Source organism: Mytilus galloprovincialis, chromosome 13 (assembly GCF_965363235.1).
Source record: "Mytilus galloprovincialis chromosome 13, xbMytGall1.hap1.1, whole genome shotgun sequence".
In the NCBI taxonomy this organism is placed as follows: Eukaryota; Metazoa; Mollusca; class Bivalvia; order Mytilida; family Mytilidae; genus Mytilus; species Mytilus galloprovincialis.
Window position 1 is genome coordinate 7,002,831 of NC_134850.1, and position 23,897 is coordinate 7,026,727.

Here is a 23,897-nt window from a genome sequence, read left to right on the forward strand (position 1 = left end):
GATTTTACCCCAATTTCATGGACCAATAAACATAGAAAATGATAGTGTGAGTGGGGAATCCGTGTGCTATGGACACATTCTTGTTTGGATTTTAAATGGAGATTTGTGATATATATACTAGAACTGTTATACTGTGGAGTCATTATTATTTGTTGGATGCCAATTTTCATGGGTTTCATGGGAAGACTTGAACAACTATTTTCAATGTCCAACATTGTATTAATTTCCAAAAGTCAATTGCAGTCAAAGGTAAAATCATGGAATCAAATATCAACAAGGTTACAATATTTCCCCAATCAATTAAAATGTGGAACCTTTGAAAATAAACGGTTAATAAGAAAAATGTCTCATTAATTCATTTTGTTCTATTTTTCTCCACATGTAGTGAAAGAGTGAGACCTTGTCAGTATTAATGTTTTAAGGTAGCACAATACAAAGATTTTTTTGCTTCCAATCTCCAACCTTTAAAATGCTGTTACTTTCTTAAAACTGCATATTAATTAATAAAAGAGGTATATATAGATAGATAAAAGATTAATCCTTTAAATGAATGCAATATTTTTGTTATGCACTCATTACGAAATCAATTATTATGCAATTAGTGACAAAATCTTGATCAGTTCATTTGAATAAATTTAGCTCTTTCATCTCTATAGCTACACAAGGAATTTTAACGTTATCTTAATCAACACAGCAGGAGCTACTAAAGGGTGTCTCAAATTATCGCTATCATATTCCATTCTCTCATAAATTTGTAATTAGTGTAAACATCCTTACCACATAAAAGTAGATAATGTTTGATTAAGTGTAAAATTTGATCTATACATTCTATCTGAAATCTGAGACACGCTTTTGTAGATAATGGCTCTAGGAACAACATATAATAAAATCAACCCTATCGGGGGATTCATGAAGAAGCTAATTTCAATTGAAAGTGGAAATGTCTTGTAAAATTTTGTAGACACAGTTATTATTATAATTGATTACAAAATTGTTGTATAATACTAACATTGCATTAATTTGAAAGAGTATTCTGATAGCTATCCATATAGATACCACTTTTATAAATTTCAAGCATTATAAAGAAAGTTACAGCATTTGAAAACTGGGGAATTGGAGGTATAGAATCTTTGTATTGTGCTACCTTAAATGACTTATTATATGTTGTACATCATTGATATGAGGTATACAAATTTTCAATCATCCACAAATAGTAATTGCTTACTGCATACAAATGTCTGCCCTCTAAGTTATGCTTCATTGACTTTAAAATTTAAATACGAATTTTTTTGATTATGTATGTTTAAGAAAAATAGTGTTTTAATAATTAAGCTAAGGTTTGATGAGATTGATAATGAGTTTATATCATTTTTGACTGGTCTTACCACACTTGCACAGTTTTTTATATATATATATATATATAAGGTGACTGGGGTGGAGTGTCCTCAAATTTGAATAACTCATCAGATACATCACTTTGAAGTAATAGACGAAAATAAGTCTAGATCTTTAATGAAATGTGCAAATTTTGAGAGCAGTATGTAATTCATGTGAAAGATTTTTCATGTTAATGTTGAAAATTATGTGTTTTATCATATTTATGGCTGTTTTTACTATAAAAAAAACCCACATAATTTTTGTTTATTTCATTTTTTCCCCCCAAACTTTACCACAGAAGGGGAGATAACTTCGATAAAGTAATTTTTATAACAGAAAGTTTTGTGAATTAACCTATTTTGACATAAGAGCTTAGTATTCCATGTTTTATCATAAAATGCTATGGTGTAGTTTTATATTTGTCACACAATATTGGATTTAATATTTTCAAATGTTTACTATTTTGATTGTATGCATGCATTTAGATAAAAAAAAAAAAGTAAAGTGTTGTTTGAAATTTTATTGTAGTAGAAGCATAATGTGAATACATGCATTTGCAAGGTCAATATTTTTTGTTATGCTCTACTGATTTTGAAGTTAATTATATTATTCAATGTAAAGTGTTGTTTTTTATCAAGCTTATGTTAAATAGTATTTAAAATCTTGAGAACTTAGTGAAAATCAAAAATAAAATGAAAATTTTATAATATGGGTGGTTAAAAAAAATCTCCATGCCATCCCCCCATGAATTTGAATCTGGAACACCCCTTAATTCTCCATGTCAAAATCTAAAGAATCATGGGTAATTACATTGTTTGTACCCCAAAATGAAAATAATGTCACAACATTGGTTGAATTTCCACTGTTTATGACATTTTCAACCAATCACGATGTTGTGGTGTACACTTTTGAAAATATTTCCAAGGATGCATTAGATTCTGAAACAGCGAATTGGAGAATTAATATGATATTTTTATCAAACCAATGTTATATGTATGCTGCTTATCTCTGTGATGACTTTATATTTTGTAATGTGCCATTTTCGTTACTAATTACAATCAAGAGCAATGTGTTACATGCCCAGTATGCAATATTAAACTTCTGCAGTTTCATACGTCTTTTTTTATCTTTTGTACAACAAATGATTCAACAGGAAAGGGTATATTGTATATGGTATTGTAGTGAGCATTCCTAGACAGCATGTCCTTATGCCATATATTGCTGTTGTGGTCATTAACTGTATCTCCCTCTGTATAAGTTGAATTGTGAAAGACTTATGGCAGCAGTTTAAATGCTAATTTCAAGACTTGGTTTATAATATAAAAAATCCATAAATGTGAGACATATCTCTGTGTCAACAGTTTATTATGACTAACAAATGTTGCAGGATCTCAATTTGACGACTTCAAGTCTAAACATAATTGTGCATCCTCTCAATTTATATATGATCCAGCTAGCCATGTTATTACTGGTGACCCAAACATTGTCAATAACACTTATCTGTGAAATGTGTTATCCAAAGTCCAGAAATACCTGTATTGTGAGCCTAAATTTATCAATTAAAAAAAAAAAGTAAAATCACAAAAATTCTGAAGAAAATTCAATCAGCAAGTCCCTAATCAAATGGCAAAATCAAAACACATCAAACCAATGGACAACTCATATTCCTGACTTGGTACAGTCATTTAAAAATGTTGAAAATGGTGGATTGAACCTTGTTTTATTATAGCGCTAAACCTCTCATTTGGACGACAGTCACATCAAATTTAATAATATTGATAATGATTTGTGAACAAAAAAAACTGATGTCACAAAAATACTAAAGTCAGTAAAGTATAATTTCAGGCAATGTTTTGAATACGAGAAAGAAGACATATTACTCTTTCCAAATGTATTAATGCTGTGGGGTCGTTGATACACATCAGAACCAAAAACCTGAATAATTCTATGAATACCTATGTTACATCAAGACCTAAATGTTGCAAAACACATGTCTTACCTCCATGAGAAATATGTTGCTGTCCTCACAGATAAAGCCACAAACAACATGGTTTTTGAGTGAAATACACATTACATTAGGCAGACACTACTTAATAAATGAACAGGGTATTGAAACTTCACTTGGGAACTCTATATAAACCCCATGACACTAAATACCACGGAGGAAATACTGGATAGACAAAATAGGTATATTCTATCTTCCTTTGGAATATCAACTAAAGATGAAGATTTTGATTCTCCTTCGTTGTATTGAATACCTCAGCTACACAAGTGTTTTTACAAACAACGTTAAAAAGCTGGATCTACTAAGTGCTCCACAAAACCTCTTTATAAATTATTATAGGCGTCTGGCGTAAATATAAAATTTTAATCCTGGTATCTATGATGAGTTTATTGATTACCATCAATTCTATCAGCAATCAAAGCTGGTCATCAGACTTATTGTGAAACTACCTATTCTAGATGTGGCGTGAATCAAAACAGGACACTAAAAAATTGATCGGTACGAAATATTTGAAGGTAACACGATAGGTATCTAATGTTGAGCAGGATCTGTTAACCCTTTCAGAGCACCGGAGTTCACCCCAAATTTTTTGGTGGGGTTCGTGTTTTTTTGTCTTTAGTTTTCTATGTTGTCTCTTGTGTACTTTTATTTGTGTTTGTCTTTTCTTTCTTAGCCATGGCGTCAGTTTATTTTCATTGAAATTTGGGAATATTAGTTACAATTGATTCATTTGAATGTAATGCTGTACTGATTCATTTGGAATGTAAGGCTGCATTGATTCATTGGAATGTAAGGCTGTATTGATTCATTGGAATGAAAGGCTGTAGTGATTCATTGGAATGAAAGGCTGTATTGATTCATTGGAATGAAAGGCTGTACTGATTCATTTGGAATGTAAGGCTGTATTGATTCATTGGAATGTAAGGCTGTACTGATTCATTTGGAATGTAAGGCTGTATTGATTCATTGGAATGTAAGGCTGTATTGATTCATTGGAATGAAAGGCTGTAGTGATTCATTGGATTGTAAGGATGCATTGATTCATTGGAATGTAAGGCTGTAGTGATTCATTGGAATGTAAGGCTGTATTGATTCATTGGAATGAAAGGCTGTAGTGATTCATTGGAATGAAAGGCTGTAGTGATTCATTGGAATGAAAGGCTGTATTGATTCATTGGAATGAAAGGCTGTATTGATTCATTGGAATGAAAGGCTGTACTGATTCATTTGGAATGTAAGGCTGTATTGATTCATTGGAATGTAAGGCTGTATTGATTCATTGGAATGAAAGGCTGTAGTGATTCATTGGATTGTAAGGATGCATTGATTCATTGGAATGAAAGGCTGTAGTGATTCATTGGATTGTAAGGATGCATTGATTCATTGGAATGTAAGGCTGTATTGATTCATTGGAATGAAAGGCTGTATTGATTCATTGGAATGAAAGGCTGTAGTGATTCATTGGAATGAAAGGCTGTATTGATTCATTGGAATGAAAGGCTGCATTGATTCATTGGAATGTAAGGCTGCATTGATTCATTTGGAATGTAAGGCTGTAGTGATTCATTGGAATGTAAGGCTGCATTGATTCATTGGAATGTAAGGCTGCATTGATTCATTTGGAATGTAAGGCTGTATTGATTCATTGGAATGAAAGGCTGTAGTGATTCATTGGAATGAAAGGCTGTATTGATTCATTGGAATGTAAGGCTGTAGTGATTCATTGGAATGTAAGGCTGTATTGATTCATTGGAATGAAAGGCTGTACTGATTCATTTGGAATGTAAGGCTGTATTGATTCATTGGAATGTAAGGCTGTATTGATTCATTGGAATGAAAGGCTGTATTGATTCATTGGAATGAAAGGCTGTATTGATTCATTGGAATGAAAGGCTGTACTGATTCATTTGGAATGTAAGGCTGTATTGATTCATTGGAATGTAAGGCTGTACTGATTCATTTGGAATGTAAGGCTGTATTGATTCATTGGAATGTAAGGCTGTATTGATTCATTGGAATGAAAGGCTGTAGTGATTCATTGGATTGTAAGGATGCATTGATTCATTGGAATGTAAGGCTGTAGTGATTCATTGGAATGTAAGGCTGTATTGATTCATTGGAATGAAAGGCTGTAGTGATTCATTGGAATGAAAGGCTGTATTGATTCATTGGAATGAAAGGCTGTATTGATTCATTGGAATGAAAGGCTGTATTGATTCATTGGAATGAAAGGCTGTACTGATTCATTTGGAATGTAAGGCTGTATTGATTCATTGGAATGTAAGGCTGTATTGATTCATTGGAATGAAAGGCTGTAGTGATTCATTGGATTGTAAGGATGCATTGATTCATTGGAATGAAAGGCTGTAGTGATTCATTGGAATGTAAGGCTGTATTGATTCATTGGAATGAAAGGCTGTAGTGATTCATTGGAATGAAAGGCTGTATTGATTCATTGGAATGAAAGGCTGCATTGATTCATTGGAATGTAAGGCTGCATTGATTCATTTGGAATGTAAGGCTGTAGTGATTCATTGGAATGTAAGGCTGCATTGATTCATTGGAATGTAAGGCTGCATTGATTCATTTGGAATGTAAGGCTGTATTGATTCATTGGAATGAAAGGCTGTAGTGATTCATTGGAATGAAAGGCTGTATTGATTCATTGGAATGTAAGGCTGTAGTGATTCATTGGAATGTAAGGCTGCATTGATTCATTGGAATGTAAGGCTGCATTGATTCATTGGAATGTAAGGCTGTATTGATTCATTGGAATGAAAGGCTGTAGTGATTCATTGGAATGAAAGGCTGTATTGATTCATTGGAATGAAAGGCTGTACTGATTCATTTGGAATGTAAGGCTGCATTGATTCATTGGAATGTAAGGCTGTATTGATTCATTGGAATGTAAGGCTGTAGTGATTCATTGGAATGTAAGGCTGCATTGATTCATTGGAATGTAAGGCTGTAGTGATTCATTGGAATGAAAGGCTGTATTGATTCATTGGAATGAAAGGCTGTAGTGATTCATTGGAATGAAAGGCTGTAGTGATTCATTGGAATGAAAGGCTGCATTGATTCATTGGAATGAAAGGCTGCATTGATTCATTTGGAATGTAAGGCTGCATTGATTCATTGGAATGAAAGGCTGTATTGATTCATTTGGAATGTAAGGTTGTATTGATTCATTGGAATGAAAGGCTGTAGTGATTCATTGGATTGTAAGGATGCATTGATTCATTGGAATGAAAGGCTGCATTGATTCATTTGGAATGTAAGGCTGCATTGATTCATTGGAATGAAAGGCTGTATTGATTCATTTGGAATGTAAGGCTGTATTGATTCATTGGAATGAAAGGCTGTAGTGATTCATTGGATTGTAAGGATGCATTGATTCATTGGAATGTAAGGCTGCATTGATTCATTGGAATGAAAGGCTGTATTGATTCATTGGATTGTAAGGATGCATTGATTCATTGGAATGTAAGGCTGCATTGATTCATTGGAATGAAAGGCTGTATTGATTCATTGGATTGTAAGGATGCATTGATTCATTGGAATGTAAGGCTGCATTGATTCATTGGAATGAAAGGCTGTAGTGATTCATTGGATTGTAAGGATGCATTGATTCATTGGAATGTAAGGCTGCATTGATTCATTGGAATGAAAGGCTGTATTGATTCCAATGAATTATTTTGAAACAACCTATTTTAGAGGTGGCGTGAATCAAAACAGGACATTCAAAAATTGAGCGGTACGAAATAATTGGCAAGAAGGTATCAAGATCTTGAAATTTGGAAATATTAGTTAAAATTGATTCATTCAAATGTAATGCTGTCTTGATTCATTTGGAATGTAAGGATGCATTGATTCATTGGAATGTAAGGCTGTATTGATTCATTGGAATGTAAGGCTGTAGTGATTCATTGGATTGTAAGGATGCATTGATTCATTGGAATGTAAGGCTGTAGTGATTCATTGGAATGTAAGGCTGTAGTGATTCATTGGAATGTAAGGCTGTAGTGATTCATTGGTATGTAAGGCTGTATTGGTTCATTGGTATGTAAGGCTGTATTGATTCATTGGAATGTAAGTCGTCGTGATTCATTGGAATGTTAGGCTGTATTGATTCATTGGAATGTAAGGCTGTATTGATTCATTGGAATGTAAGGCTGTAGTGATTCATTGGATTGTAAGGATGCATTGATTCATTTGGAATGTAAGGCTGTAGTGATTCATTGGAATGTAAGGCTGTATTGATTCATTGGAATGTAAGGCTGTATTGTTTCATTGGAATGTAAGGCTGTATTGATTCATTGGAATGTAAGGGTTTGATTCATTGGAATGTAAGGCTGCATTGATTCATTGGAATGAAAGGCTGTATTGATTCATTGGAATGTAAGGGTTTGATTCATTGGAATGTAAGGCTGTATTGATTCATTGGAATGTAAGGGTTTGATTCATTGGAATGTAAGGCTGTATTGATTCATTGGAATGTAAGGGTTTGATTCATTGGAATGTAAGGGTTTGATTCATTGGAATGTAAGGCTGCATTGATTCATTGGAATGTAAGGGTTTGATTCATTGGAATGTAAGGGTTTGATTCATTGGAATGTAAGGCTGCATTGATTCATTGGAATGTAAGGGTTTGATTCATTGGAATGTAAGGCTGTATTGATTCATTGGAATGTAAGGGTTTGATTCATTGGAATGTAAGGCTGCATTGATTCATTGGAATGTAAGGGTTTGATTCATTGGAATGTAAGGCTGCATTGATTCATTGGAATGTAAGGGTTTGATTCATTGGAATGTAAGGCTGTATTGATTCATTGGAATGTAAGGGTTTGATTCATTGGAATGTAAGGCTGTAGTGATTCATTGGAATGTAAAGTTGCATTGATTCATTTAAATGTTAGGCTGCAATGATTCATTAGAGTGTAAGGCTGATTGATTTATTGGAATGTAAGGCACAATTGATTCATAACAATTACAATCACATTTCATTATCCATTAATTGTCATCATAGAAAAATATATAAGTTCTCTGCACACACATTTTATGCTTATCAGATTTTCAAATGTCTATTCATGATTAAATTGGATTAGTCCAGAAAAATAAGTCAATCAATTAATAGCTCTCTACTATTATGAATGTCCTTTGGCAAATTCATACATCAGAGAAACAGAGCCATTTCCAGTCAAATTTATCTCAATCACTGGTTTATCTGATTTAAATCATTCAACTATCACATGTATAAATATTTTCTGTTTAATGATAAGTGAAAGCATTGTTTAGGATGTTCAAAAGAAATGTCCCATATCCTTAAAATTAAAATAATTTACATAAATAATTACAAATGTTTATATTTTTGTGTAGCTGCAATCAACTGTGACTGAATTCCCTCTTCCTTGGTTGAATGACCAGCATCCTGGACTATGTGGAAGTCAGCCTTTGGCAATTTCTGTAAAGAGAAAAACAATGGTTGTTAAAACCTAATTTGGTTCATTTCTCTTTTACCTGAAAAAAGCTATAAATAATGCCAATGAAAATTTTTAAACTTTAACCTGAAAAATATATTTCACAAATATTAAATGAATATATGTTTACTATATCCTACATTTTACAGTTCCTTTGGTTTGATTTAAGAACTTTAACTTGAACTCAAATCCTTTGGTTTGATTTAAGAACTTTAACTTGAACTCAAATCCGTTGGTTTGATCCAAGAACTTTAACTTGAACTCAAATCCTTTGGTTTGATCTAAGAACTTTAACTTGAACTCAAATCCTTTAGTTTGATTTAAGAACTTTAACTTGAACTCAAATCCTTTGGTTTGATCTAAGAACTTTAACTTGAACTCAAATCCTTTGGTTTGATCTAAGAACTTTAACTTGAACTCAAATCCTTTGGTTTGATCTAAGAACTTTAACTTGAACTCAAATCCTTTGGTTTGATTTAAGAACTTTAACTTGAACTCAAATCCTTTGGTTTGATCTAAGAACTTTAACTTGAACTCAAATCCTTTGGTTTGATCTAAGAACTTTAACTTGAACTCAAATCCTTTGGTTTGATCTAAGAACTTAAACTTGAACTCAAATCCTTTGGTTTGATTTAAGAACTTTAACTTGAACTCAAATCCTTTGGTTTGATCTAAGAACTTTAAATTGAACTCAAATCCTTTGGTTTGATCTAAGGACTTAAACTTGAACTCAAATCCTTTGGTTTGATCTAAGGACTTAAACTTGAACTCAAATCCTTTGGTTTGATCTAAGAACTTTAACTTGAACTCAAATCCTTTGGTTTGATCTAAGAACTTTAACTTGAACTCAAATCCTTTGGTTTGATTTAAGAACTTTAACTTGAACTCAAATCCTTTGGTTTGATCTAAGAACTTTAACTTGAACTCAAATCCTTTGGTTTGATCTAAGGACTTAAACTTGAACTCAAATCCTTTGGTTTGATCTAAGGACTTAAAACTTGAACTCAAATCCTTTGGTTTGATCTTAGGACTTAAACTTGAACTCAAATCCTTTGGTTTGATTTAAGAACTTTAACTTGAACTCAAATCCTTTGGTTTGATCTAAGGACTCAAACTTGAACTCAAATCCTTTGATTTGATCTAAGGACTTAAACTCAAATCTTTTGGTTTGATCTCAGGACTTAAACTTGAACTAAAATCCTTTGGTTTGATCTAAGGACTTAAACTTGAACTCAAATCCTTTGGTTTGATCTAAGGACTTAAACTTGAACTCAAATCCTTTGGTTTGATCTAAGGACTTAAACTTGAACTCAAAGTGGCATCATTTTGAAAGAATAATTGCCTACTGATCATAGCATATTTTCTTTCATACAAAAACAATCCTATAACTTTCAATACCTGTGAAGAAACAAACTGAATCAAGAAAAACTTAACATTTACTTAAAAAATGAACTATTAAAACAAGGTCAAGGTCAGATGATACCTGGCAGAGAGACATGCACACCTTACAATCTCTCCATACCTCATATTTAGCATACCTATTGCTTATAGAACCTTAGATATGCTCTTCAACTTTGTACTTGTTTGGCTTGATAACTATTTTGATCTCAGCGTCACTGATGAGTCTTATGTAGACAAAACACCCGTCGGGCGTACTAAATTATAATCTTGGTACCTTTGATAACTATTTCCACCACTGGGTAGATGCCACTGCTGGTGGACGTTTCGTCCCAGAGGGTACCACTAGCCCAGTAGTCAGCACTTCAGTGTTGACATGAATATCAATTATTTGGTCATTTTTATAAATTTCCTGTTACAAAACTTTGAATTTTTAGGAAAACTAAGAATTTTCTTATCCCCGGAATATATTACCTAAGCAGTATTTGGCACAACTTATTGAAATTTTGGGTCCTCAATGCTCTTCAACTTTGTACTTGTTTGGCTTTATAACTATTTTGATCTGAGCGTCACTGATGAGTCTTACAAATGTATGTAGACGAAACGCATATTAAATTATAATCCTGGTACCTTCGATAACAATTGACTTGGCTATGAAAACTTAACCTTGTTCACCATTCTATGAAATAAGGTCTAGGGCTAGTAAAAACTATCTATCAGGTATGAGATCCTAGCAAGGTGAGCATATATCAAATATAGTTATCCTGTTACTCATAATAAGAGAACAATTAACAGTACAAAAAAACTATTTTTTTAGTTGTCACTGAACCATTAAAACATTTTAATACTAATATATCAGATATCATTAAGATAAATGTGGTCTCAAATCTAAGGATTACAGAAGTTTGTTTCTCTCACTATAGGTTGAAATCAATCTTGCTTCACAAAATACACACTTTTCAGTTATCTGTTTCTATATGTCTCTTGTAATATATTTAATTAAAAATTTGAGAATGACTGTAATATTTTTTCTGTCTATAAAGATTACATAAAAAATGTGATGCACACTGAATAACTTGTGTAGAGGGTTATTATAAAGTGTGCACCACATTTCTTATGTTATTTTGAATAGACAGAAAACAATATTAGTCATTCCTTATAGTTTAATTCTAAATTCCATTTTAAGCCGGAGTAAATCGCGAAATATATTGATGATGTTACAGTCACATAACAAAATTATGTCAATGAGATGATGGACAAAACACTGTCAGCCAATCAGAAAATGTGTTACCTTCAAAACTGAATTATTATATAATAAAAGAATACCTTGTGTAGAAGCCATGCTGTTTCTGCAGGACAAACCACATCATAACGACCTTGAATTATTGTCACAGGAATGCTGCTTAATTTATCTGCATCGTCTAATAACTGGGACTCAGTCTTCATAAAAATACCATTTACAAAATAATGGCTGCAATGGAAATAAGTGAAAACATTGAAAATATGAAATACCAAATCAAACTATGCAATCGACAACAACTGTGTTTTCCTCAAATATAAAAACTGTAACATCTGTACCCTTTGGCCTTGCATTGCTTTATCAATATGGGAATACAAATTTGCAGTGAATAGTAAAACCTATGTCTCGCATACCGTGACTTTCGTCGCAAGCAAGACAAAAACACAGCACAGCATTACAAAACATGAAAAAAATACATTCGAATGACAAAAGTGCATTCATAAACAAATTCAAAAATTTAATGCAATTAATTTAGTTTGCTTATATAATTTTGATAAATCATCATACCATTCAATTCTGGCAAACTGTAGACACCAGGTGTCTTTTTCTGCTTTCTTCACTAATTCTTCATCAACAAACATTCTTGATGTGCACATTTCCCAAGTACTCCATGCTTGTGCAGCAGAAAGTCTGGCTCCCTCATCGTCACCTGTTAAACGTCTATAGTAGGCACTTATCAAATCTCCTCGTTCAACCTAAAAACATAGACGATTAATTGGTTAGATCTGATATCACTGTTAATCAGTTGTCCTTCTAGGTAATCTGATGTCACTGACAACCAATTTTTAAGGGTCTCTGAAATTCTATCAAAGTATATTATATATCACTGATGATCTTCAGTTACCCTTTCAAAGGAATTGAACACTGGCAGATATAAGAAACAGACCTTAAATGATAAATATATTACATCCATTAGTTTTAAAAGTAATCTAACATATACCTCAATGTGCTTGGTGTTGTTAAAATGTTTGTATTGCGGTTTTTTTTAGTATGATTGACTGGCTAAATTATGAAGGCACATGTTTGATTTCTTTGCCTATTTTTTTTTATAGATATTACTTTATTGCTTTGTTCTTCAACTTACAGTTGTGTTGTGATTGTCAGTTTGCAAATAAATCCATTCCAACAGGTGCTAGGGACCTTCTTTAAATTATTTAGGTGAGTTTTGTTTTGCTCTGTGTTGAAGTCTTAATTCACTGTGTCTTTAAGATGAAGAATAGCAATAAAAGTGTTGTTCCTTTGATTTTAGAATTTTTAGCTGTGATTATACTTATTTTGTGTCATGGATGTATATCCCATATATTTTCTTTCTCATTATAAACTAATGATAGATGAAAATGAGGTCAAGTTCAGATAGACATGTATACTGTTGATTGATTGTTTTTTTTGCCATGGCTTTGTCAGTTTGTTTTTCACGTAGGGGTTTAAATGTCCCTTCTGTATCTTTCGTCAGCTCTCTTTTACAATTATTTTATACATCATCTATAGTCTATGTATTGCTTTTTTTATTTACATTCAAGAAACTTGTCAAATAAAGAAATGGAAAACTTAACCAGACCAAAGAACCATTAAAATGGTATTGATGAACCATGTCAAACTGATCAGTTGGCATCTTATATAATAAGGTCTAATTATGACCAATTATTATTCTATGCTACATTTCATATATAAAAGTATTGACTGGAATTTTTCTGTAAATGATAGACCAATCGCTCTGAAAGCAAATAACTTGATATCATGATATGCTCTCCTTAATATGTGTTCATATCTTTCAAACAAACCTCAGGAATATGGTCTCTGTAGGCTTCAAATTTGTCTGGATAAATTAAACTGCAGCCATCCTGGTAGAACCATAAAAGTTCTCTCCTTTAATAAAGATTATTGAAATAGAAACATTTGTCTATAAATATCAAACTATAGAATGCACCATGTACCCACAAAAAATCTGTTTTGAGTCTAATTGATTCATTTGTTGATTTTTTTATAAAATTTTCTGAAAATAATGAAATGTTGTATGATGCATATGGCCAATGGGACAATTTCAATAATGTAAGAAAAAACAAGACTCAAAATCGATTGGTCCAAGTTATGGGACATGAAATTTAATGTGAACAAATGTAAACAAATCCATTATGGAAGAAATAATCCTGAAAATGTTTATACCATGAACAATATTGATATCATTAAAGATGAACAAGAAAAGGATCTTGGAATTATTTTTCAAAATGATCTTAAATTTTCTCAACATATATCAAGTAAAATAAATAAAGCCAATAGTATACTTGGGCTGATTAACCGAACTTTCATCTTTAAAGATCAATATACATTTTTAAGACTATACTTTGCGTTGGTACGACCACACGTGGAATATGGAAATACAATATGGTATCCGCATTTAAAGAAAGATATTAATGCTGTAGAAAAAGTGCAGATGAGAGCAACTAAATTAATTCCTGATATACGACATTTAAGCTATGAAGACAGATTAAAAGTACTTAAACTACCTTCCCTAACTCACAGAAGGCGAAGAGGTGATATGATACAAGCTTTCAAAATATTAAAAGGATTGGAAGATATATCTTATGAAAGATTTTTTACTGTCATCAGTACAAATAACCGTGGACATAATTGGAAATGTAACACTTCTTTTCGATTAAGACATTTCTCACAACGAATTATTAATGATTGGAATAACCTACCAGTTGAAGTTATTTCATCAAAAACTGTGGAAGCCTTTAAAATTAGTATAGACCGTCATTGGGAGTCAGTCATATATCAATTAAGAAATTGATGAGGACACAAATAGATTTCTATATAACTTTTTAATTGTGTGAAATATTGCACCAAATCATGCAGGATTGATGATTGTATCAGTTTTGAAAGTGTACCAAAATAGGGTGGGCTAAAAAGGATAGGATCCTTCCATGTGAGCCCCACAACAATCTTACAGGTATGTTAACACCAATCAACTAATTGAAATTTTTAAAGGCAGTTAATGAAGAAATATTCAACCTCTGGAATATAGTTTCTAGTGCCTCAAACTTGTCAGGAAAAAGAAAACTGGCGCCATCTAGATAGGACCAAAACTGCTCTCTCCTTGAAGAAATTTAAGGGATTCGATAAATTGATTGTTTTATGTTGTGTTGTTACACCACTGGCCCAGATTAAGGGTAGCGTTGGTCACCTACAATTCTGTATGTACCTTCCCTTAGTCAGAAGCCTATAATTCAGTGGTGTCCTTTAATTTGTTGCTGTCATTTTATTTGTTATATCGATCACTGTTTTGTACATTAAGGATGTACTTATTTAAGGAATTTGTGTCAGATGTTTTCGAACTCCTTGTTTTTTTTCTTATGATATAGGGCAAAATATTTTGTCGTATTTTTATACCTGTCTTTCTTTTCATTTAAAAGACTTATTTTGTTCCTTAACTACTAGTAATACACTTTAGACTTATAGTATCAATTTCACTGTGCTTAAACGGCTGTGGGTAACTTAAGTTACCCACAGCCCAAGATGGCGGACTCTAAACTCGTTGATATTTAATTCATACAAAATGTACCTTTTGCGACGTTTTTCATGCAGAATGTAAATATTTATAGGTTTATTGAATAAAGAAATGACTAACAATTACCATAAATTTGTTAATATAGAGTTCACTAAAGCGCAAGGTCAACTTTAAAAAATGCATAAGATGTCCGTAACTTTTTGATCGAAACTAAGCAGACTGTCCGTAACTTTATTTTTAGATGTGGGTAACTTTTGATTTAAAATTTTAAGAATTATAATTTCAACAATTATAAGACAATTAACATCATATTTGTAACCTTCGTTGCCGTTTATACTACTCATTCACCACCAAATGTGATTTTATTAACGCATCATACTTACACCACAGAAGTTTTATGTGGTGTTTGTGGTACTCCATCCTGGTTATGGTTTGAACTTTTATTTACTGATGTGCGTCTTTAATATCGACGTTTTTTCGCTTGTCAGACCAAGGCTTTTCCATACTCTTTAATGTTTTGAGTTTAATCATATGTTTGCGATTTACCTTCACCTCTGTTTCTTTCTATGTGTATTTTGATGAATACTCTTTGACGCGGCTCAGTATTTATACATCCCACCAGTTAGTTATAGTGTTATGATTTTTTGAAAATGTTTCCTAGTATGTTTTTTTTCTCTCTTTGTATGTTATCAGGGGTTGTTAGACTATTAAATTACCCTGTTGTCCTACATAGTTATTTATAATTTTATATACTATGTCGAATTGTTACACTATGTTGACTGCTCTTTTCCTTTTATTGTCACTGACTTTTACCTATTGTGTCTTTTAGTTTTATTCAGTTTAATGAGATTTAATGCAACTTGCATACAAATGAAATATGCAGCTAGCTGTAAAACTAGGTTTATTCATTTATACAAAATGTCCTTTTTTACAGTTTTCCCATTTACTGGAAATCTTGGCCAGGGTGCCGCAATATCACCGTGCGCAACGTCCCAGTGTGTCCAGATTGACACCCCTTTTATTCTACTGTCAATGCTGATGGGATTTGTTTTTGTGGGGATGAGAGAAAAGTGTTTTTGGTTTTTTCAAAAAGACGAAAAAAGTTTGTGCACTTAAGTCTCGTATAGTCTATCCACTGCATGCCTGGGCAATTTGGGTTCCCCTCCAAAATCCCGGATTCACGCTACCCTTGTCGTTGCTGGCAGAAAATCAGTAAGTGTATACATGCTACATGTATTTGTAAAAAAATACTTGTGTAGTCTACTTGTTCAAAAATAAAAAAGAACAATGATGTTTCAACAGTTTATCTGCTATGATCGGAAACAACCCTCCGAATTAGGCGATTCGGGTACCCCGACGTTATACAAAATGAGACCCGAGTTTTGCGGATTTATCGTGATTTTTTCATATTTTTCCCAATTTTGTCTTCCATCGATACAATGAATTATATCATACTAGACATCTACTTCGTTTTGTGAATATGTATTCGATGCAATCTCTATCATCAGTTTAAACATTACATCCGCGTATGTCGATTCTTTGAAAGTTACGGACATCTCTATTGGTATGATGAAAAAAGTTACGGACAAGTTGTTTTGAAGTTACGGACAGCCTAAGAGTTTTTTTAAATCGTGCTGTGATCGTTTATTTTGTAGAATTTAATCACCTTTCCAGTTTAGGGGTTTCCCTAAACGATTAATACAACTTTTAAATTCAGTTGTTTAATTGATGCATTCGTGGTATTGTTATTCTATAGAAGAAAAGTATCTAACCGACGCAAGGCGGCTCCATCTTGGGCTGTGGGTAACTTAAGTTACCCACAGCCGTTTAAGCACAGTGAATTTTAAATTCTTGATTTTTTAAAATTTCACCTAAGTACATCCTTAATCAGGTTGTTGGGGCCTTTTATACCTTGTAATGGAGTATGGGTTTGCTTTTTCTGGAAAGCCATACAGTGATTTATATGTGATCCAGTAAAAGTTTAAGAGTATTTTACAAAATTACAATTATTTTTTACAATAATTTATTGAGTACTTATGTTTTGAGGCTGGTTTTGGCATGATTCAAATCAAAATTCTGTCTTTACTCGATCAATTAACAATGTTTTCTCAGGGTAACAGTCTGCTCTATCTCCCTCTTAACTATGTGATCTATCTGTTATTTATATAATGTTTTATCACTGTTTAAAAGGAGAAATTTTATTTAGCTGAAAGCACTATTTTTATTCAATAAGGCTTTACCGGTATTCTGTTTTACCAAATTTTGAAAGTCCATAAAATCTTAAAATTCTATATTGTTTTCATGTGTAAAGTGAATGAAATACCTGCGACAAGTAAAAATTCCTCGTAATATAATGGCTTTGACTTTATCAGGGTGTGTCTCAGAGTATGCTAGTCCTAATGTGGATCCCCAGCTTCCTCCAAACACAACCCATTTATCTATCTTGAGATGCTCCCTTAGTTTTTCAATGTCAGCCACTAAATCCCAAGTTGTATTTTCCTGTAATTATATAAAATTCATTGTTGTGAATAAGATTGAAATAACATTATCTATACTATTAAATGTTTAGACCTCATGTTCAGTGTTGCTTCAGTTCTTTCCACTATTGATTAACCATCATGCCTCTGATACAATAAAATTTAAACATGTTTTAAAAATAAACTACACAAGTTACCAGCATTTCTTTATTCTTGTTTTTGTAAACAAATAAAAATTCATGTCATATCTAACATCGAAATTGTTTCGTTCTGTCCTGTTTTTTCAAGATCATGATTAAACGATACTAGACTAGGCAGACATTAAAAGAAATAATTACCAGATTTAACGAGAGTGATGAAACTTTTTAGATGGGTCATGCAGAGGGAGTTATCGTTCTTTATTCCAAATATCAAGCTTTCAGTGGCAAGGTGTTATCTTTCCTTGTCAGTTTTTATCTAATGTCGTAAAACAGTACATGATAAGACATGAAGATGGAATATTAAAGTTCAGCTAAATTATCTATCATATATGCATAAAATAGAGAATTGGGGAATGTGCCAAAGAGACAACAACTCGACCATAGAGCAGACAACAGCAGAAGGTCACCAACAGGTCTTCAATGCAACAAGAATTTCCCACACCCGGAGGCCATGATGGAGGCGTCCTTCAACGGGCCCCTTAACAAATATATACTAGTTCAGTGATAATGAACGCCATACTAAACTCCAAATTGTACACAAGAAACTAAAGATTAAAATAATACAAGACTATTAAACAAAGGCCAGAGGCTCCTGACTTGGGACAGGCGCAAAAATGCGGCAGGGTTAAACATGTTTGTGAGATCTCAACCCTCCCCCTATACCTCTAGCCAATGCAGAAAATTAAACATATACTTTCTTACCCTAAGTTCATATGGTGGAAGAGACTTTCCTGCTCCTCTCTGGTCAAACAGGATTATTCTGTAAGTTTCTGGATCAAAGAATCTTCTGTCTCTAGGACTTGTTCCCCCACCAGGGCCACCATGGCTGAAAACATTTTAACTATAGTGAAACCATGACTTAAATCATATTAATATTAACCATAGTGAAACCATGACTTAAATCATATTAATATTAACTATAGTGAAACCATGACTGAAATCATATTTATTTTAACTATAGTGAAATCATGACTGAAATCATATTAATATTAACTATAGTGAAAGTTCAAAACATGACTGAAATCATATTAATACTAACTATAGTGAAACTGTGACTGAAATCATTTTATTCTAATGCAATTTGGATGTAACAATTTTTTTCATTGGCTAAAAGTTGCCGTCAAATCCACAGTTGACCAGGCGTAACTAAGGAGGGACCCGCCATTTTGAATTGATGAATCAACAAATGTTCGATTACTACTATATAATCGAAAATAAAACAACACCTACCTCGAATTCGCCGTTTTAATGTAATTTTATCCGAATTTGAATCGTACAGGTAATGTAATAACCTCCAGTTTGTAAGTTTTCATTTGTATGACGTCACGTTTAGCCATGACGTCTTTGTGCCAAAATCATTCATAAAGTTTCAGGGATTTTTTATAATTTGACAATTCTAGACATTTTTTCAAGTTTTATCGTATTTTTTCTGTTTGTAATGCATTAGAATCGGAATAACAGTACTTTAGTTGAAGAGTTGCCACCGCCAATTTTGATTTGACGGTCGCAAATCTCCGTTTTACTGTCTCCACTAAAAACTGCAGTTGCGACCGTCAAATCTACAATTGACGGTGGCAACTCTTCAACTACAGTACTGTTATTCCTTAAATATTGACTATATATATAGTGAAACCATGACTAAATCATATTATTATAATTAATGAAGTGAAACCATGACAATAATCATATTAATATTAACTATAGTGAAATCATGACTGAAATCATATTAATACTAACTATAGTAAAACCATGACTGAAATCATATTATATTAACTATAGTGAAACCATGACTGAATGTATGGTCCGCAAATTGTCAAAAAAATATCATAAAGGACCTACGTAAGAGCTATGGTTCCACAGCTAAGCTTCCAGGACTTTTTATTGTTAATTCTTTGTGTTACTTGGTCTCTGGTGGAGAGTTGTCTTAATTAATATGGCAATTATACCACATCATGAATGATATATACAGATTTAAGTATAATTAACTCACATGAAAACAACTGGGTTTCCCTTCTTGTTACCACTCTCTTCATAGTAAATGGAATGTAAGTCAGACACCTTTAACATCCCTGTGTCATAGGGTTCTATCTCAGGAAACAGATCTTTTTTGTCTGCCATTCTGTAATCTGAAGAATAATGATGAATGCTTACAAAACGTCAAGCAGACACAATTAATTTACCAGTAAAATTGAAAATAAATAATAAGATAAGAAAGCAAGCTCTTTTCTAAAATTGGCAGACATAATCCACAACAAAGAATTAGTAGCCAAACAGATAGTAACAGAGGTATGATCATGATGTAATAAATTAAAATAGTTAAACAGCTGCAATTATTTTAAATAATTGTTAATTATACATTTTATAATAGAATTGTTGAAATAGCAAAGTTATTATCAGACTATAGTTTGTGGGGGGATGACAGCGCGTCTATTACACCTTTAATATCACTATTCGCAAAAATGCCCCGGTTGATCTCATATTCAGTCCACTTGAACTATTGATGTCATACAACAATCACTTTTCCATTGTGGCGTCAGATACTTTGTATTAAATGTTTAAATACACCTTATGGCTATTTTCAGCTGACCTGACAATCTGTCCTGCCTGAACTTTACACCTTATTGCTATTTATCTGCCATTACTTAGACATCACACAGGTTTCCGCAAAATTTTGACGTCATAATTCAAACTATCTGTCGCCACAATGGAAAATTAATTGTTGTATGAAGTAAATGGTTCAAGCGGGACAGATTCTCGGGTCAGCTGAGAATAGGGATAAAGTGTACTGACGTCATACAACAATCACTTTTCCATCGTGGCGCATCAGCTATTTTCCATTTTTTTATGAGGTAAAATTTTAAGGGAACGTTACGTTTACCTATGGACTGTCCAGTATAAATGATCAGGTACATGTAGTAATGCCCTTTTACGTCAGGCGTCAAACAGTCATTTTTGGCTACGGTTAGTGTTTATAATTGGTTAAAATTTTACAGTGATTTATCAAAATATATCCTTATCGTGATTCGTCATAGGTTTCAAATAATTATCTTTACCGTCATTTTTGGACTATTGAAAAAAAATAATGTGATTCGTCAAAATCAGTTGATGTTTTTATCATCTAAAAGAAAGTGTACATTTTATCGCCATACTCCAAAAATTACCGTTTTTCGTCATGAAGGTACCCCAATTTACGACCCTCGATCATTAATAGGACACACAGCGGTAAGGTGTTTTCAATACCCCTGCCTCGATAAGAAAATAGCAACGTCACTGTCATGTCGTTTTTTACTTCAAGTTTGACTGTCCCTTTAGTACCATCCTCTCTTTTTAAAGCTTGGGACTTTGTTGCAGTAGACGTATTTTTCGTTTTGTTGTTCCTGTTTCGGTAACTGAGCTTACATTTCCTTTTACTTTTGATCAGCCACGTTGTTATCACATGTAAAACTTATCAAATAATATATAAGAATATAAAATATCAATCTACTAGACTACCTAGCTGATTTCTTCTAATCTTTACTTTCACTTTATCTGCCTCCCACTCTTGCCGGATAGAGATGTCACAACTTCGAGTCCAATCGTATCTATTCGGCCATTCCCGTTACACCAATAATAAGACTTAGCGAGTAGACACGAATGCATTCGATTCACTTTCACTTTCACTTTCATTTTTAGATCAAGATTCAAGTTGTTCATATCTGGGACAAGTTATAGTACAAGTTGAAGTTCAAATCAATGTAAGTTGACAACTAAACTGCTATTTCCAATATTCCCGTTCTTTTTATTCTTACATAAGCAATCGTAATTTACAATAAATGACAGTAGGACAGAAGCTTTCATTCAATAAATTTTCATTGAACATGCAGGCTGTTTACTATTTTGAAGCGGCTGACACAAAGGCAATGGAGGGTCAGCATAAACCATTGATACCAAGAAACAACATAAATACACACAAACATAATCTATTCGAACATATTTCATAGCCGACTTTATGGTATGGTTTTTATCATTGTTGAAGGCCATACGGTTGCCTATATTTGATACATCCACTTTATTTGACCAGGCTAGGGTAAGCAAAACTTCCCCTTTAAAAAAATACTTTTCAATTAAATGCACCATAAAGGGTGGATATCATTATATTAAACTGGGAAGTGTTGCTTATCCTGGCAATACTAGGCACAAAAAACACACAGTGACAATTTACTAATGTTAAATGTAGACAATCAGATTGTGACATAGTCAAGACTGGAGAGGCAATGAAAAGAAATTAAGATTTGTTAGAATCTTTTTTCGCACTTGAATTGAAAGCAAAAAGTATCACTGTGTCATATTGTCATAGTCAAACTCAGCAAGGCCCTCATGTTTTCTCCTTGGTTTTGCCTTATGCCAATTTTCAACGAATTTATTGATCAGCTCTGTAATGCCTCTTTCGTAGGTTCATTAATCTTTCTAAGACAACATCTGTTGTCTTTTTCTTCTGGCTTGAAAGTACATTTTTAGCCTTAAATAGATATAGGAAGATAAAGTTCATTTTTTGCCTCCTCATCTCCAGCTAAAAAGTGTGAGCCCAAATCAGATATCTTCTTATCTCTGTATTGCTTAAAGGCTGGTTCTATTTTATCTGGGAGAAGACAAGGATCAAACACACTAATTTAAAAGCAGCCAAAAGTGGTCAGTGCTGCCTCATCAAATCTCACATCCACGTTGTTCTTAAGGCTTCAACATACTTGGCCATCTTTCCTGCTGCTTCCTTTAACAGAGCATCAATGGATGTAAAATCAAAGTCTTTCGTTACCTCTGGTTTCTTCGACAATTGCTGTTTTGATTTTTTTCTGTCGAACTATACTGTCTCTTAGTGCATCTTTAGCAATGCAACGTTGTACACATTCATAATTAATTGTTCCAGCTTGAAACGTTTTGCTCAGTTTTTCAAGAATTTGCAAGATTTTTTCAAAATGAAAATGCTGGTAACAAATATGACATTTTACATCTTCTTTAAAAATCCAGAGGCAACAACATCTTTCTCAAGCAATGACAAGCATTACATTATTGCTGGAATTTCATCATAACTGTAACATTCATGGACTGCTGCGTTAATTCAACCGTCTGTTTGAGCATGACACATGAGTGGACTGACACAACTGTTGGATGTTCCTTTTTAATTCTAGCAGCAAGTCTATTATTTTTGCTTGTCATTGTGCTGGCTCCATGCATCAGTTACAAGTCTACACAACTTGCTTTCATTTGTTTCTTTTATACAGTCCTCGTAGTACTTGGTGAAGAGTTGCACTGTCAGCTGATAGAGAATTAGAAAGGTTTCCAATTGTAACAACATGGCTGTCAAATTCGTCAAGGCACTGGATGAATAAAGGCAACAGTAGTAAACAGCTGTTCAAAATTCATAAATCGATAGAGAAAAAAACAAATCCGGGTTACAAACTAAAACTGAGGGAAACGTATCAAATATAAAAGAACTACGACACAACAGAAACACAACATTGAAATGTAACACACACATAAACGAACTATAATATAACCATGGCCCTTTTCCTGACTTGTTACAGGGCATTTTAAGGGGGGAAATGGTTTGTTGAACCTGGTTTTGTGGCATGCCAAACCCCCCGCTTTAATGGCAATGTTAATTATAACATTAAAATGACAACATATTACATGACAGGACTACAATACAAATAAATGGGAGAAAATATAGGACAGAGAAACAAACGAATAGTAGTCAACAAAAACAGGTTAAAATTTAATACGCCAGACGCGCGCCACGTCCACACAAGACTAACCAGTGACGCTCAGATGAAAAAGTTTGAAAGCCAAAACAAGTACAAAGATAAAGATTACCGAGGTGCAAGAGTTCCAAGAAGTTGTAATCAATACGGCCAGGGTTATCCACCTTGGACAAGAACATCCTTATTATTTAGAATAATTCATACTTTTGCAAACAGTAAATTTTATAAAATGACTATATAATAGATATACATGATTAAACTGAAGTGGTGACTAGCTACAGAATAAAAACGGATACATTACAAAAAACACAGCCGTGTTAGCCAAAGCCAGTGTAACGCACAAAGTACAAAGTGACTTCACATTTGAATTTTAAAACGAGTTCCCAAAATTAAGAAAGAATTTGGATGAAATTCAAG

General features: G+C 33.0%; 1 protein-coding gene across 1 annotated transcript; it reads right to left on the reverse strand.

The window, feature by feature from the left end:
• Positions 1-8,477: 8,477 nt before the first annotated feature.
• On the reverse strand, positions 8,478-21,286 carry LOC143055856 (putative proline iminopeptidase). The gene is made up of 8 exons (XM_076228907.1): positions 21,235-21,286; positions 19,733-19,868; positions 18,445-18,568; positions 17,389-17,564; positions 13,339-13,423; positions 12,065-12,252; positions 11,584-11,728; positions 8,478-8,843 (listed from the first exon to the last, which is right to left on the reverse strand). The coding sequence occupies exons 2-8, from the start codon at positions 19,858-19,860 to the stop codon at positions 8,733-8,735; spliced, it is 957 nt and encodes a 318-aa protein (XP_076085022.1). The 5' UTR covers positions 19,861-19,868; positions 21,235-21,286; the 3' UTR covers positions 8,478-8,732.
• Positions 21,287-23,897: the final 2,611 nt, after the last annotated feature.

Bases quoted from the DNA above. Each gene is read 5' to 3' on its own strand.
- LOC143055856 (XM_076228907.1), bottom strand. From the start codon at position 19,860: ATGGCAGACAAAAAAGATCTGTTTCCTGAGATAGAACCCTATGACACA. The intron at 18,569-19,732 runs GTGAGTTAATTA...AAATGTTTTCAG, and splicing joins GGAAACCCAGTTGTTTTCAT to CCATGGTGGCCCTGGTGGGG. The intron at 17,565-18,444 runs GTAAGAAAGTAT...ATATAATTACAG, and splicing joins TTCCACCATATGAACTTAGG to GAAAATACAACTTGGGATTT.